The sequence below is a fragment of the Zootermopsis nevadensis genome, unplaced genomic scaffold (genome assembly GCF_977971745.1).
Source record: "Zootermopsis nevadensis isolate Lab colony 2312 unplaced genomic scaffold, Znev_1.0 Znev_ptg000022l, whole genome shotgun sequence".
Taxonomy (NCBI): domain Eukaryota; kingdom Metazoa; phylum Arthropoda; class Insecta; order Blattodea; family Termopsidae; genus Zootermopsis; species Zootermopsis nevadensis.
In genome coordinates this window covers 25,029,715-25,044,677 of record NW_028259154.1, presented here as the reverse complement: position 1 = coordinate 25,044,677, position 14,963 = coordinate 25,029,715, and the positions used below count along the sequence as shown (strand labels likewise).

At 40.6% G+C, this 14,963-nt stretch overlaps 1 protein-coding gene across 16 annotated transcripts in view; it reads right to left on the bottom strand.

The window, feature by feature from the left end:
- Positions 1-14,963, bottom strand: part of LOC110839140 (uncharacterized) — a 77,915-nt gene that overhangs the window by 37,623 nt on the left and 25,329 nt on the right. For 9 of the 16 annotated variants that reach the window (XR_015536510.1, XR_015536507.1, XR_015536508.1 and 6 more), the window contains 5 exons: positions 14,329-14,564; positions 13,070-13,302; positions 8,648-8,741; positions 5,220-5,455; positions 3,961-4,193 (listed from right to left, as the gene is read on the bottom strand). The exons of 1 other annotated variant lie outside the window; for it this stretch is intronic. Coding sequence is in view for 2 of the 15 variants with exons in the window: in XM_087353695.1 (XP_087209821.1) it covers positions 5,216-5,455; positions 7,978-8,158; positions 8,648-8,741; position 13,070 (516 nt within the window). In the remaining 13 variants the exon portion in view is untranslated. 6 more of the 16 variants (XM_087353695.1, XR_015536515.1, XR_015536516.1 and 3 more) reach the window with 6 other exon arrangements.

The following is a 14,963-nucleotide window of genomic DNA, read 5'->3' as shown; positions in this document are numbered from 1 at the left end:
TAGGTTTGTGGAAAATAAAAATGAAGCTAGAAAAATAAAGTTACAACATGAAACAAGATCAAAATGTGAAATATATAATAACTACAGAAGGGAAGTCAATACAAAATGTAGGAAGAAGAAAAGAGAAATTATTAATGAACAATTACAAACAATACAAGAAGTCAATTCTCAAAATTAAAATAGAAAATTTTATAGGTAAACTTTAATTATAAAAAAATTGCAATAAACCAAAACTCAATGCATGTAAGGATAAGCAAGGTAAAATAATAGGAGATGAAAAAGAAATTTTAGATAGATGGACTGAGTATTTTGAAGAGCTCTTAAATAAATAATAGAGATAGTAAATATTTAACAGCTCAGCCCTTTGTTGAATGTCCCATCATGAATTAAGTGAAAGAAGGAATGAATAATATAATTGAAAAATAACAAGGCTCCGGGTGAGGACTCTATTACTGCAGAATTAATAAAACAAGAAAGCCAAGTTCTGTTAGGAAGAATACATAAGTAAATACATAAATATGATATGGGAAAAAGAAAGAATGCCATCAGAATGGAAAAAAGGTCTTACATGTCTGATTTTTAAAAAAGGAGGTAAAATGCAATGTAGTAATTACAAAGGGATTACCCATTTAAATGTAATATATAAAATCTTCACAAATATTATACTCAAAAGACTTAATGTATATATTGAAGAGATAATAGGCGATTACCAATGTGGATTCAGACTTAACAGCAGTAACCCTGAGCAAATATTTGTAATGAGACAGACAACGGAAAAGTGTTATGAATATAATACGAATTTACACATTCTATTTATTGTTATTAGACAAGCTTTTCATAGAATATATATAAATCAATTGTTTACAGCCTTAGAGCATGATGGTATAATAAGAAAAGATAATAAGACTAATAAGAATGACTTTACAGGGTAACACATAAAAAGTTAAGATAAGCAATAAAAGTAGTAGATCCTTTAATACAATGGTAAGAGTAAGACAGGAGGATGCACTATCAGCAACACTATTTAATATAGCACTAAATAAAGTCTTAGAAGGAACTGTTGAGAAAGGAAATATTGTATACAAATATGTGCCTATGTTGATGACATTGTACTAACTGCAAGAAATATCCCAGGACTGTAAAAAAGAGTAATTGCATTAGAGGACGAAGGAAAGAAAATGGGATTAGAAATAAATGAAGAGAAAACTAAATATTTGAAAATGTTCACATTATTAGCAGGAAGAGATCTTGAAAATATTGCAATAGGTGATTTTAATATTTAAGGCTTGAAAAGTTTACATATGTGGGTTCAGTAATAAATAACGATGATAAATTGAAGGAAGACATAAGTAATAAAATAATGTTAGCAAACTGTGCATATTATGCACATATTAAAATTTTGAGATCTAAACTTCAGTCAAGAAAAATGAAAATGTATAAAACACTAATAAGACCTATCTTGAGCTATGGGTCAGAAACTTGGACAATGGCGGCTGATGGAATGAATGCCCTTAGAACATTTGAAGGAAAAAGTATTAGGAAAATTTCTGGAATCACAAAGAAAAGAGAAAACTGGAGAATAAGAACGAATAAGGTGATAGAGTATATATTAGAAAGTGAAGTTATTGTAAAAGTTATAAAATCATTGAGACTGAGATGGTAAGGACACAGTGTAAGAATGGCCAAGGAACGAATGGCAAAAAATATAATGTTAACTAATATGGTGGGGTAAGGAAGAGAGGCAGGCCATGTAAAAAGTGGAAAGATGAAATAGATTTGAAAATTATGGGAATTAAAAACTGGCATACTGTAGCTAAGGATCGTCAGGCCTGGGGATGAATTGTGAAGGAAGCCAAAGTTCACAGTGGACTGTAGAGCTTGAGAAGAAGAAATCAAATTCTCTTATCACTGTAACATATCATCAATCGGTTAGAGATAACCACGATAATTCAATAATCCAGAGGGGGGTGGGGTGGGGCTGGATTAGGGTGACTGATTTTCCTCAAAATTTATGGCAGATCTGTTGTAGGTAGCAGCAATGGCGGCAGCAGCATCAGCGGGGGAGCAAAAAGTGGCTGCAACACAAGCACCACCAGCGTGGGAGAACACGTGGCTGCAAAACAAGCACCACCAGCGAGGGAAAACAAGTGGCTACAAAACAAGCACCACCAGCGTGGGAAAACAAGTGGCTGCACCAGAAGCACCACCAGCGAGGGAGAACAAGTGGCTACAAAACAAGCACCACCAGCGTGGGAGAACAAGTGGCTGCACCAGAAGCACCACCAGCGGGGGAGAACACGTGGCTGCAAAACAAGCACCACCAGCGTGGGAAAACAAGTGGCTGCACCAGAAGCACCACCAGCGTGGGAAACAAGTGGCTGCACCAGAAGCACCACCAGCGAGGGAGAACAAGTGGCTGCACCAGAAGCAACACCAGCGAGGGTGAACAAGTGGCTACAAAACAAGCACCACCAGCGGGGGTGAACAAGTGGCTGCAACACAAGCACCACCAACGTGGGAGAACACGTGGATGCAATAGCATCACCACCAGCGAGGGAGAACAAGTGGCTGCAACAGAAGCACCACCAGCGGGGGAGCACTACTGCCTGCAGCATAAGTTCAACCTGCGGAGGTGCACAAGTGGCAGCAGAAGCAGAAGAAGATGTAGTACAAGAAGGAAAAGAGGAGGAAGAAGATTTTAAGAAGGAAAAGGGAGTGGATGAAAAAGAGGAAGAAGAAGGAAAAGTAGACGAGGGAGAAATTAAGAAGTACTCGACTCTTACAGATGTGTTTCAACCGTACATCTCAAGTGTTCCGCGGTCATCTTATGCAGTACTTTCTGTGAGATTTGTGCGAGAGTGGCGGGATGAAGATCACTGGAAGCAGAAGAAGAAACAAACTTGTTCAGTGACTGTGATTGCGTGTGTTTCTCATGTTCCTAATGATTATATTCTCATGTTCCTAATGATTATATTCTTAACAAGCAATTGAATCTTTCATTTACAGGTCGGTGCTATGGGGTAGACTGGTGACAACCACATAAATCGGATAATCAGGGAAGCCATTGAGATTGAATTACATCCCGATAACTTCAACAACAGGGAAGACGGACATCTCCTGAACCGGTCATGGAAGCCCCTCATTCACACACTTCGAGGCGTGCGGAAGCATTCCATAGAGAACCGCATTCCCCCCAGAAACGTTGGTAAACATCTACCATACTACAGGGCGCAACAACACAGAAGACAGATATCGTGATAAAACAGTCAGGCTCGTATGCTTTTGGCCAAATATTGGAATATATCAACAGAAATCAATAGGATAGATAGGGAAGAGAGTAGATCAATATTGTAACTATGCGAATTGAATAATCCAAGGTAGGGATTAGGCTGACTGATGTTCCTCAAAAAATTAGGGTAGATATTTTGAAGGTATATGAAGTTTGGCTCTTCTTCATTTATATTTATATTTATCATAGACCTATGTGAATGGATGCTCTGCCTTAGCCGCCAGCTTTCAAAGTACAGAGCTTTGGATTACGACACAGCTACAAATCCACGGCGACATTCCAGAATGCGTGTCAGTTAAAAGAACATACCACTGTTCCTAAATTTCTGAGCCTCGTCCATAATGATCGTGGAAGCAGTCAACAAGCGACAGTCTAGGCACTCTTGTATAAGATGCGGGCACATTACATTGTATACGTTCCGAGGAAGCTTGTCACGATTTCAAACAGGACAACGTGACACTGAGCTTAGTACTTGTTGATATCTATTGAAGTGTTTATATAATGTAGCAGAGTACAGGATGTTATGACATTGAGCTGTTAACAGCTCCCGGTATGTTTAAGCAATGAAAACTATGTGTAAAAACACAACTGGCAACACACACGTACAGATTAACAGGTCACATATAATATATCTGCACTAAAAAACTATAATACCAAATAATACAACTCACTTCATGTGCTTGGTGGTTCCTCCTCCTTCTTCATTCTGTCTGTATGTCTTGCATGCATGATGCATGGCCGGCAAACTCTAACTAACACCAAAAGATCTGTAAATTTACGTGTGTCCATTGCCAGCGATTGCAGTCCCAACGTCTCAAAAAAAGAGCAGGTCCCGTCCGCACAGTCCTCTCAGTACACAGACGTGGGTCTAGTATTGGCTCCTTCGTTTTGAGGACATCTGAAACTAAGACAGCGTAACCTTAGAGAATGGAAAATAAAAAAGCATCATGTTTTAGCAAAATCTGCTGCTCGTTTCTATATGTTAGTTAAATCATGGGGTGAGAGATGTTAGACAGTGGCAAGTAAGGTAGCTCAGAAGAGGTCCAGGAATGCGCAAGGGATGTCCGAGCAAATTCATACTGAAAAGTCTCAAGGATGCAACTGAACATTGATTGCGGAGGCAGGAATTTACTCTCCCTATTCATGAAAGGCTCTCTTATTGTTTATCATCAACTGCACAGGTTTCCGGAGAGTTGACTCAAGATGGGATTCCCGGGGGGTGGTGGGGAGGGGTGTCACAGAGGGAGGGAGAACACATAAACTTAGGAACTTAACCGCAGATAGCTACACATACCTATATGGATAAATGATAGGAAGGATGTGGTGAAATGAAGAGACGTGGACTGGTATTCCAAAAGATGCTCTTATTGTTCTTCATGAGCTCAGACCGTCATTCCGACTCAGGCCCTAAAGGCAATGAGTCGACTCTCGGTCGATGCAAGTTAGAGCAGTATCGGCATTGGGATGGGTTCCAACATGTGCCCTTTATTTCGGATATGGAATCCTCGGTTCTTGAAGACGGACCAGGAATTCATATCCCCCCCTCAAAGTCCTGTGCCTCACCGTGGCGAGGGGGTGTAACAATGAATGATGCATCAGTTAATGTCCACAAAAACGCATAGACCCACTTCACAGATTGTTTCCATCACAATGCAGGCTGTCTTTGCATTTCTGAAAATCTGGAATTTGCAAACTTCATCTTCATTTATTTAAAACTAAACTTTGTGGATTTTCTTCCATATAGCTGGCACGTAAAATCAGTTAGGTCTGCAACGGGCTCCTAGTTCAACTTGAAATTTTTTCATGTCAAGAGGCATCCTTCATTGGCGAAACAGGACACTGGTGCACGTGTGCATCCAAAAACTGAATCAAGCAAAAAATGTGAAGTAATAGTAAATTCCTGAAATAACATAATCAGAAAGCTGATTACTTGCTGTCTGTGTGAAGGACAACTAGAGGCAAAATCCGCTGCCCCCCCAAGTCCATTCTAGTACGTCCTCGTCGTGGGGGGCGGGCAACGCAAGTAAGGGGTTGTCCCTCTTGGTGCAACACGGTATTGTCCAACAGGGATCCCTGGAAAGCGGCAAAACTAGAATGGTGAAGACAGTATCCACACTCCACACGAAGTGGCTCAACTGCAAGTAGGAATGAAGAATGCTCCATTTCCTGGAAGAACGAGAGACAGAAACAGTGTTCACTTCATCGGAAGTGGAAATGAGTCTGAAAGGATTTGAAGTCTCCCCACATTTTAAAAAAACAGGACAGGACAAGAGGAGAGAGAATGGAGGAGGAGAAGAAGAAGAAGAAGAAAATAAAAAAGAGAACATAGGAGAGAACAAGATGGCAGAGAGGGGAACGGAGAGGAGAAGAGAAATTAGAGAAAGAATATATGGAAGAAATAGTGTGTCATTTAAAGTGTTGACAGTTTGTTTGTGTACTTGTTTTTATATTTCAATACACTACGTGGTATGCAAATTTTAAGAATATGGAAGGGAAGACATATTAGTGAAGAGAAGGAAGACAGAAGATAGAAGAGGAGAGAGGACAAGGAAAAAGTGAAAGATGACAAGTGGCAACGGGAGAAGAACCAAGTGAAGATCATAGTATTCTTGAGAAGATGAAAGGAGAGCCAAAAATAAGAGAAGGAAGAGCAAAGAGCAGCTTAAGGAACAGTGCAGTGAATGGACGGGAAGGGAAAAGAGAAGAGGAGAGAACATAAATGAAGTCGTCTCACTATACGCCATGCAGGTGCTTGTGGGGACGGGTGGGGCCCAGAGCCAGTCTGGACGCAGAGGCTAGAGGAGGAATCCTCTGCCCCTGTCTGGGATAGAACCCCCTGGTCGTCCAGTCCGTAACAAAGTCACAAAAGTGACTGAGTTACCCCCTGGGTCATGAGGAAAGACCATAGGAGTGCGAAATAGAAGGAGACAACGGACAACACATGAAGAAAGCAATGAAGTCTTAATAAGAGAGAAGTGAAGAAATGAGAAGAGAAGATGCAGGTGGACTCAAGGCAGAACAAGGGAACAGGGATGAGAAAGGAGGAGGAAAGGAGAGGAATGGTGAGACAAAAGAGGAGGGAGAAGAAAGAAGAGGGCAGGGATAGGATAGGATTGGATAGGATACGGCAGCAAAAGAGGTAGCAGAGGTGTGAACATAAGGCAAGGGATCTCATAGAAGAGAAGAGAAGAGAAGAGAAGAGAAGAGAAGAGAATACAGGACGCATAACAGAGGTGACTGCAGAGATGGCAGAAGACGGACTGCAACAGAAGACGGAGAAGGACACGAGAGGAGACGTGAAAAGACAGAATAATACATAGATGCTGCAGAGAGGATGTGATAGAAGCAGAGAGACAAGTGGAGAGATGACAGAATAGGAGAGAACACAAGAAATTTGTCGACAATACTGAAGACAGAACGTGTTAGCAGACTGTATTATGTGTGTCAGGCGTGGTGTGTGTTTGTGTTCATGTCTCATGCTTCAACACTCCCATAACTTAATCATGCAACAGAATATTTGCTGAGTGGCAATGTTCAAAATTTCCCTGTCATGTTAATTTTGCCCATGCCCTCCTCCTAAGTCAAGTCATGGCATTCAGCTCACAATGTTCTCTTGAGTACCTTGTTAGGAGACACCGCACGCGGGCATTGTTTATTGACCGCTTCAGGGAAAGGGTTCATCGGGTATATCTCCCACTTGGCTGACCCTCAAGAACAACTCGTTGCTTCGGTAGGACCACTTAGAACTTTGAGAATGTTCTCAATCTCATTTCCGAGATGTCGCGTGGCATGCCAACTCAGGCAAGTCCTGTACATTCATTACCTTCCGTTAAATACGAGATATCCGGCAAATCGAACGCAGGTAACAAGGGCAGCTACAAATTTATTTTGCCCTCCACACCACAGCTGGCATCTAAATCTTAGCAATTTCTCATCCACTATCATAAATGTGACCAAAATTAGGTCCATCAATTGCAGATACAAGATATTAGGAATAGCCCGAACGATTTCGCTTACCGCAGAGTGAAACCGAACAGTCAGGGACATTATGGGAGGCATTACACAATGGGAAGCACATGCCTCCACAGACATCGCTAGTGCCGGACTACATTTAATTTCACTCTTACGTGCAAAACTTCTCAATGAGATTTCTGGTCTGACAAGTTGTGTATTGTATCAAGTACTGCGATTTGTAGCGTTGATGGTAGTGATTGTGGGTGTGTAGTTATGGTTGAGTAATGATGATTAGTGCTCTTGTAGATATTAGATGCTTGTTTTGTTTGTGATGTAGACTGATATTAGTTGGTAGCCAGTTGCACAGTAGGTAGATTGCGTCTGCGACCAGAAATTTCATTGCCATATTATTTCCCGTGACAGGCAGTATTCAATTAACTACCGTGGGGTACAGCTTAGCTGCATACACATGTTCCATTCTATTAATAGAAGTTACTACTCAAACGAGTATATGAGTTGCTATTCGGGCCAATTAAATGACCTGACACTTGTCACATGGCTAGAGAAAACATATTTTAGAAGGATGTGTAGATGGAACCCATCTGTAAAAATCATTAATCAGTCGTAAAGAACAACTTCCTGAACCCTCATACCTGAGACAGCATTCTTGTGGTCCCTCAATACGTTAGCATGTTTGCTATGCAGTGCCAGCTGCACATATTGTTCGCTCTTACCAGAGTCGTTTTGATGAAAGTGGAAGTAAAGGAATCTTGATATTCAAGCGATGTCTTCACACTTCTTCTGCCTTTGAGATCCCCACTATCCGTACCATGACTCGAGATTTTTCCGACCACTTCGCTGGGGTCTTCCCGAATACTCTCCCGGAAAGTGGCTAGACAGGAGCGCGTCACATTCCTGATACAAATCATGAACATCTGCGTCAATGTGGTGAGAATGAAAGCTTTCCTCACTGTTGCATACCACTTATTTGCCTTAGTAGGGTCCAAGCATAGGCCTCACTTCTTCAATTACTCAGTAAGACCATATTAGCACAATGTGGCATACTGTGTCATCTACCGCTTTCACTCACGCATCGCAAAAGATCACAGTCCCATTCATCACTGTCTGTCTGGGTGTGTGTCAGGGTATTAAGTGCCTTGGGATCATGTACTTAGAGTGTGATGGATGCCACAAACACAGCGAAACAAATACAGGACATAAGAAAAAATTAAGACACAGAATATGAAATTGTTAGTTTCAAGAAGCATCAGCACTGAGGAATGAACAACAGAAGCCAAAGCAGGAGGAGGAGGAGAAAAAGAAGATAAGAAGGAAAAGAAGAGGAAGAAAAAGAAAGAAAGAAAGGAAATGAAGGAAGAAGTGAAGAAGTACTGCGACACTTACCGCTGAGTTTCAACTGCAGATCTGAAGTGTTTCCTCCTTCTCTTTTGCAGTACCTTCCGTGAGATTTGTGTCAATAGCGGCAGGAAGAAGATCACTGGAAGCAGAAGAAGATATAAACTTATCGTGTGACTGTGATTGCGTGTGGTTCTCAGGTGCCTAGTGGTTCTATTCCTAACAAGCGTTCGAATCTTTCATTTACAGATGGGTGTTACGGAGGAGACTGGGGATAACCACAAAAAAAAACAGTCAGACTCCTATCCTTTCGGCCAAATGCTGGAATGTATCAACACAAATAAAATTCTCTTAATCACAGCATTTTGTTTTGTACAATGATAATGATGAGGAAGAAAGTGTGGGACTAGAATGGAATAAAATCAAACAATCAATCACACAATCTGCAACTGACAATATAGGAATAGAGAAACAAGGAAGAAATGCAGATTGGTTTGGCAATGATTGTCTTAGGTTTGTGGAAAATAAAAATGAAGCTAGAAAAATAAAGTTACAACATGAAACAAGATCAAAATGTGAAATATATAATAACTACAGAAGGGAAGTCAATACAAAATGTAGGAAGAAGAAAAGAGAAATTATTAATGAACAATTACAAACAATACAAGAAGTCAATTCTCAAAATTAAAATAGAAAATTTTATAGGTAAACTTTAATTATAAAAAAATTGCAATAAACCAAAACTCAATGCATGTAAGGATAAGCAAGGTAAAATAATAGGAGATGAAAAAGAAATTTTAGATAGATGGACTGAGTATTTTGAAGAGCTCTTAAATAAATAATAGAGATAGTAAATATTTAACAGCTCAGCCCTTTGTTGAATGTCCCATCATGAATTAAGTGAAAGAAGGAATGAATAATATAATTGAAAAATAACAAGGCTCCGGGTGAGGACTCTATTACTGCAGAATTAATAAAACAAGAAAGCCAAGTTCTGTTAGGAAGAATACATAAGTAAATACATAAATATGATATGGGAAAAAGAAAGAATGCCATCAGAATGGAAAAAAGGTCTTACATGTCTGATTTTTAAAAAAGGAGGTAAAATGCAATGTAGTAATTACAAAGGGATTACCCATTTAAATGTAATATATAAAATCTTCACAAATATTATACTCAAAAGACTTAATGTATATATTGAAGAGATAATAGGCGATTACCAATGTGGATTCAGACTTAACAGCAGTAACCCTGAGCAAATATTTGTAATGAGACAGACAACGGAAAAGTGTTATGAATATAATACGAATTTACACATTCTATTTATTGTTATTAGACAAGCTTTTCATAGAATATATATAAATCAATTGTTTACAGCCTTAGAGCATGATGGTATAATAAGAAAAGATAATAAGACTAATAAGAATGACTTTACAGGGTAACACATAAAAAGTTAAGATAAGCAATAAAAGTAGTAGATCCTTTAATACAATGGTAAGAGTAAGACAGGAGGATGCACTATCAGCAACACTATTTAATATAGCACTAAATAAAGTCTTAGAAGGAACTGTTGAGAAAGGAAATATTGTATACAAATATGTGCCTATGTTGATGACATTGTACTAACTGCAAGAAATATCCCAGGACTGTAAAAAAGAGTAATTGCATTAGAGGACGAAGGAAAGAAAATGGGATTAGAAATAAATGAAGAGAAAACTAAATATTTGAAAATGTTCACATTATTAGCAGGAAGAGATCTTGAAAATATTGCAATAGGTGATTTTAATATTTAAGGCTTGAAAAGTTTACATATGTGGGTTCAGTAATAAATAACGATGATAAATTGAAGGAAGACATAAGTAATAAAATAATGTTAGCAAACTGTGCATATTATGCACATATTAAAATTTTGAGATCTAAACTTCAGTCAAGAAAAATGAAAATGTATAAAACACTAATAAGACCTATCTTGAGCTATGGGTCAGAAACTTGGACAATGGCGGCTGATGGAATGAATGCCCTTAGAACATTTGAAGGAAAAAGTATTAGGAAAATTTCTGGAATCACAAAGAAAAGAGAAAACTGGAGAATAAGAACGAATAAGGTGATAGAGTATATATTAGAAAGTGAAGTTATTGTAAAAGTTATAAAATCATTGAGACTGAGATGGTAAGGACACAGTGTAAGAATGGCCAAGGAACGAATGGCAAAAAATATAATGTTAACTAATATGGTGGGGTAAGGAAGAGAGGCAGGCCATGTAAAAAGTGGAAAGATGAAATAGATTTGAAAATTATGGGAATTAAAAACTGGCATACTGTAGCTAAGGATCGTCAGGCCTGGGGATGAATTGTGAAGGAAGCCAAAGTTCACAGTGGACTGTAGAGCTTGAGAAGAAGAAATCAAATTCTCTTATCACTGTAACATATCATCAATCGGTTAGAGATAACCACGATAATTCAATAATCCAGAGGGGGGTGGGGTGGGGCTGGATTAGGGTGACTGATTTTCCTCAAAATTTATGGCAGATCTGTTGTAGGTAGCAGCAATGGCGGCAGCAGCATCAGCGGGGGAGCAAAAAGTGGCTGCAACACAAGCACCACCAGCGTGGGAGAACACGTGGCTGCAAAACAAGCACCACCAGCGAGGGAAAACAAGTGGCTACAAAACAAGCACCACCAGCGTGGGAAAACAAGTGGCTGCACCAGAAGCACCACCAGCGAGGGAGAACAAGTGGCTACAAAACAAGCACCACCAGCGTGGGAGAACAAGTGGCTGCACCAGAAGCACCACCAGCGGGGGAGAACACGTGGCTGCAAAACAAGCACCACCAGCGTGGGAAAACAAGTGGCTGCACCAGAAGCACCACCAGCGTGGGAAACAAGTGGCTGCACCAGAAGCACCACCAGCGAGGGAGAACAAGTGGCTGCACCAGAAGCAACACCAGCGAGGGTGAACAAGTGGCTACAAAACAAGCACCACCAGCGGGGGTGAACAAGTGGCTGCAACACAAGCACCACCAACGTGGGAGAACACGTGGATGCAATAGCATCACCACCAGCGAGGGAGAACAAGTGGCTGCAACAGAAGCACCACCAGCGGGGGAGCACTACTGCCTGCAGCATAAGTTCAACCTGCGGAGGTGCACAAGTGGCAGCAGAAGCAGAAGAAGATGTAGTACAAGAAGGAAAAGAGGAGGAAGAAGATTTTAAGAAGGAAAAGGGAGTGGATGAAAAAGAGGAAGAAGAAGGAAAAGTAGACGAGGGAGAAATTAAGAAGTACTCGACTCTTACAGATGTGTTTCAACCGTACATCTCAAGTGTTCCGCGGTCATCTTATGCAGTACTTTCTGTGAGATTTGTGCGAGAGTGGCGGGATGAAGATCACTGGAAGCAGAAGAAGAAACAAACTTGTTCAGTGACTGTGATTGCGTGTGTTTCTCATGTTCCTAATGATTATATTCTCATGTTCCTAATGATTATATTCTTAACAAGCAATTGAATCTTTCATTTACAGGTCGGTGCTATGGGGTAGACTGGTGACAACCACATAAATCGGATAATCAGGGAAGCCATTGAGATTGAATTACATCCCGATAACTTCAACAACAGGGAAGACGGACATCTCCTGAACCGGTCATGGAAGCCCCTCATTCACACACTTCGAGGCGTGCGGAAGCATTCCATAGAGAACCGCATTCCCCCCAGAAACGTTGGTAAACATCTACCATACTACAGGGCGCAACAACACAGAAGACAGATATCGTGATAAAACAGTCAGGCTCGTATGCTTTTGGCCAAATATTGGAATATATCAACAGAAATCAATAGGATAGATAGGGAAGAGAGTAGATCAATATTGTAACTATGCGAATTGAATAATCCAAGGTAGGGATTAGGCTGACTGATGTTCCTCAAAAAATTAGGGTAGATATTTTGAAGGTATATGAAGTTTGGCTCTTCTTCATTTATATTTATATTTATCATAGACCTATGTGAATGGATGCTCTGCCTTAGCCGCCAGCTTTCAAAGTACAGAGCTTTGGATTACGACACAGCTACAAATCCACGGCGACATTCCAGAATGCGTGTCAGTTAAAAGAACATACCACTGTTCCTAAATTTCTGAGCCTCGTCCATAATGATCGTGGAAGCAGTCAACAAGCGACAGTCTAGGCACTCTTGTATAAGATGCGGGCACATTACATTGTATACGTTCCGAGGAAGCTTGTCACGATTTCAAACAGGACAACGTGACACTGAGCTTAGTACTTGTTGATATCTATTGAAGTGTTTATATAATGTAGCAGAGTACAGGATGTTATGACATTGAGCTGTTAACAGCTCCCGGTATGTTTAAGCAATGAAAACTATGTGTAAAAACACAACTGGCAACACACACGTACAGATTAACAGGTCACATATAATATATCTGCACTAAAAAACTATAATACCAAATAATACAACTCACTTCATGTGCTTGGTGGTTCCTCCTCCTTCTTCATTCTGTCTGTATGTCTTGCATGCATGATGCATGGCCGGCAAACTCTAACTAACACCAAAAGATCTGTAAATTTACGTGTGTCCATTGCCAGCGATTGCAGTCCCAACGTCTCAAAAAAAGAGCAGGTCCCGTCCGCACAGTCCTCTCAGTACACAGACGTGGGTCTAGTATTGGCTCCTTCGTTTTGAGGACATCTGAAACTAAGACAGCGTAACCTTAGAGAATGGAAAATAAAAAAGCATCATGTTTTAGCAAAATCTGCTGCTCGTTTCTATATGTTAGTTAAATCATGGGGTGAGAGATGTTAGACAGTGGCAAGTAAGGTAGCTCAGAAGAGGTCCAGGAATGCGCAAGGGATGTCCGAGCAAATTCATACTGAAAAGTCTCAAGGATGCAACTGAACATTGATTGCGGAGGCAGGAATTTACTCTCCCTATTCATGAAAGGCTCTCTTATTGTTTATCATCAACTGCACAGGTTTCCGGAGAGTTGACTCAAGATGGGATTCCCGGGGGGTGGTGGGGAGGGGTGTCACAGAGGGAGGGAGAACACATAAACTTAGGAACTTAACCGCAGATAGCTACACATACCTATATGGATAAATGATAGGAAGGATGTGGTGAAATGAAGAGACGTGGACTGGTATTCCAAAAGATGCTCTTATTGTTCTTCATGAGCTCAGACCGTCATTCCGACTCAGGCCCTAAAGGCAATGAGTCGACTCTCGGTCGATGCAAGTTAGAGCAGTATCGGCATTGGGATGGGTTCCAACATGTGCCCTTTATTTCGGATATGGAATCCTCGGTTCTTGAAGACGGACCAGGAATTCATATCCCCCCCTCAAAGTCCTGTGCCTCACCGTGGCGAGGGGGTGTAACAATGAATGATGCATCAGTTAATGTCCACAAAAACGCATAGACCCACTTCACAGATTGTTTCCATCACAATGCAGGCTGTCTTTGCATTTCTGAAAATCTGGAATTTGCAAACTTCATCTTCATTTATTTAAAACTAAACTTTGTGGATTTTCTTCCATATAGCTGGCACGTAAAATCAGTTAGGTCTGCAACGGGCTCCTAGTTCAACTTGAAATTTTTTCATGTCAAGAGGCATCCTTCATTGGCGAAACAGGACACTGGTGCACGTGTGCATCCAAAAACTGAATCAAGCAAAAAATGTGAAGTAATAGTAAATTCCTGAAATAACATAATCAGAAAGCTGATTACTTGCTGTCTGTGTGAAGGACAACTAGAGGCAAAATCCGCTGCCCCCCCAAGTCCATTCTAGTACGTCCTCGTCGTGGGGGGCGGGCAACGCAAGTAAGGGGTTGTCCCTCTTGGTGCAACACGGTATTGTCCAACAGGGATCCCTGGAAAGCGGCAAAACTAGAATGGTGAAGACAGTATCCACACTCCACACGAAGTGGCTCAACTGCAAGTAGGAATGAAGAATGCTCCATTTCCTGGAAGAACGAGAGACAGAAACAGTGTTCACTTCATCGGAAGTGGAAATGAGTCTGAAAGGATTTGAAGTCTCCCCACATTTTAAAAAAACAGGACAGGACAAGAGGAGAGAGAATGGAGGAGGAGAAGAAGAAGAAGAAGAAAATAAAAAAGAGAACATAGGAGAGAACAAGATGGCAGAGAGGGGAACGGAGAGGAGAAGAGAAATTAGAGAAAGAATATATGGAAGAAATAGTGTGTCATTTAAAGTGTTGACAGTTTGTTTGTGTACTTGTTTTTATATTTCAATACACTACGTGGTATGCAAATTTTAAGAATATGGAAGGGAAGACATATTAGTGAAGAGAAGGAAGACAGAAGATAGAAGAGGAGAGAGGACAAGGAAAAAGTGAAAGATG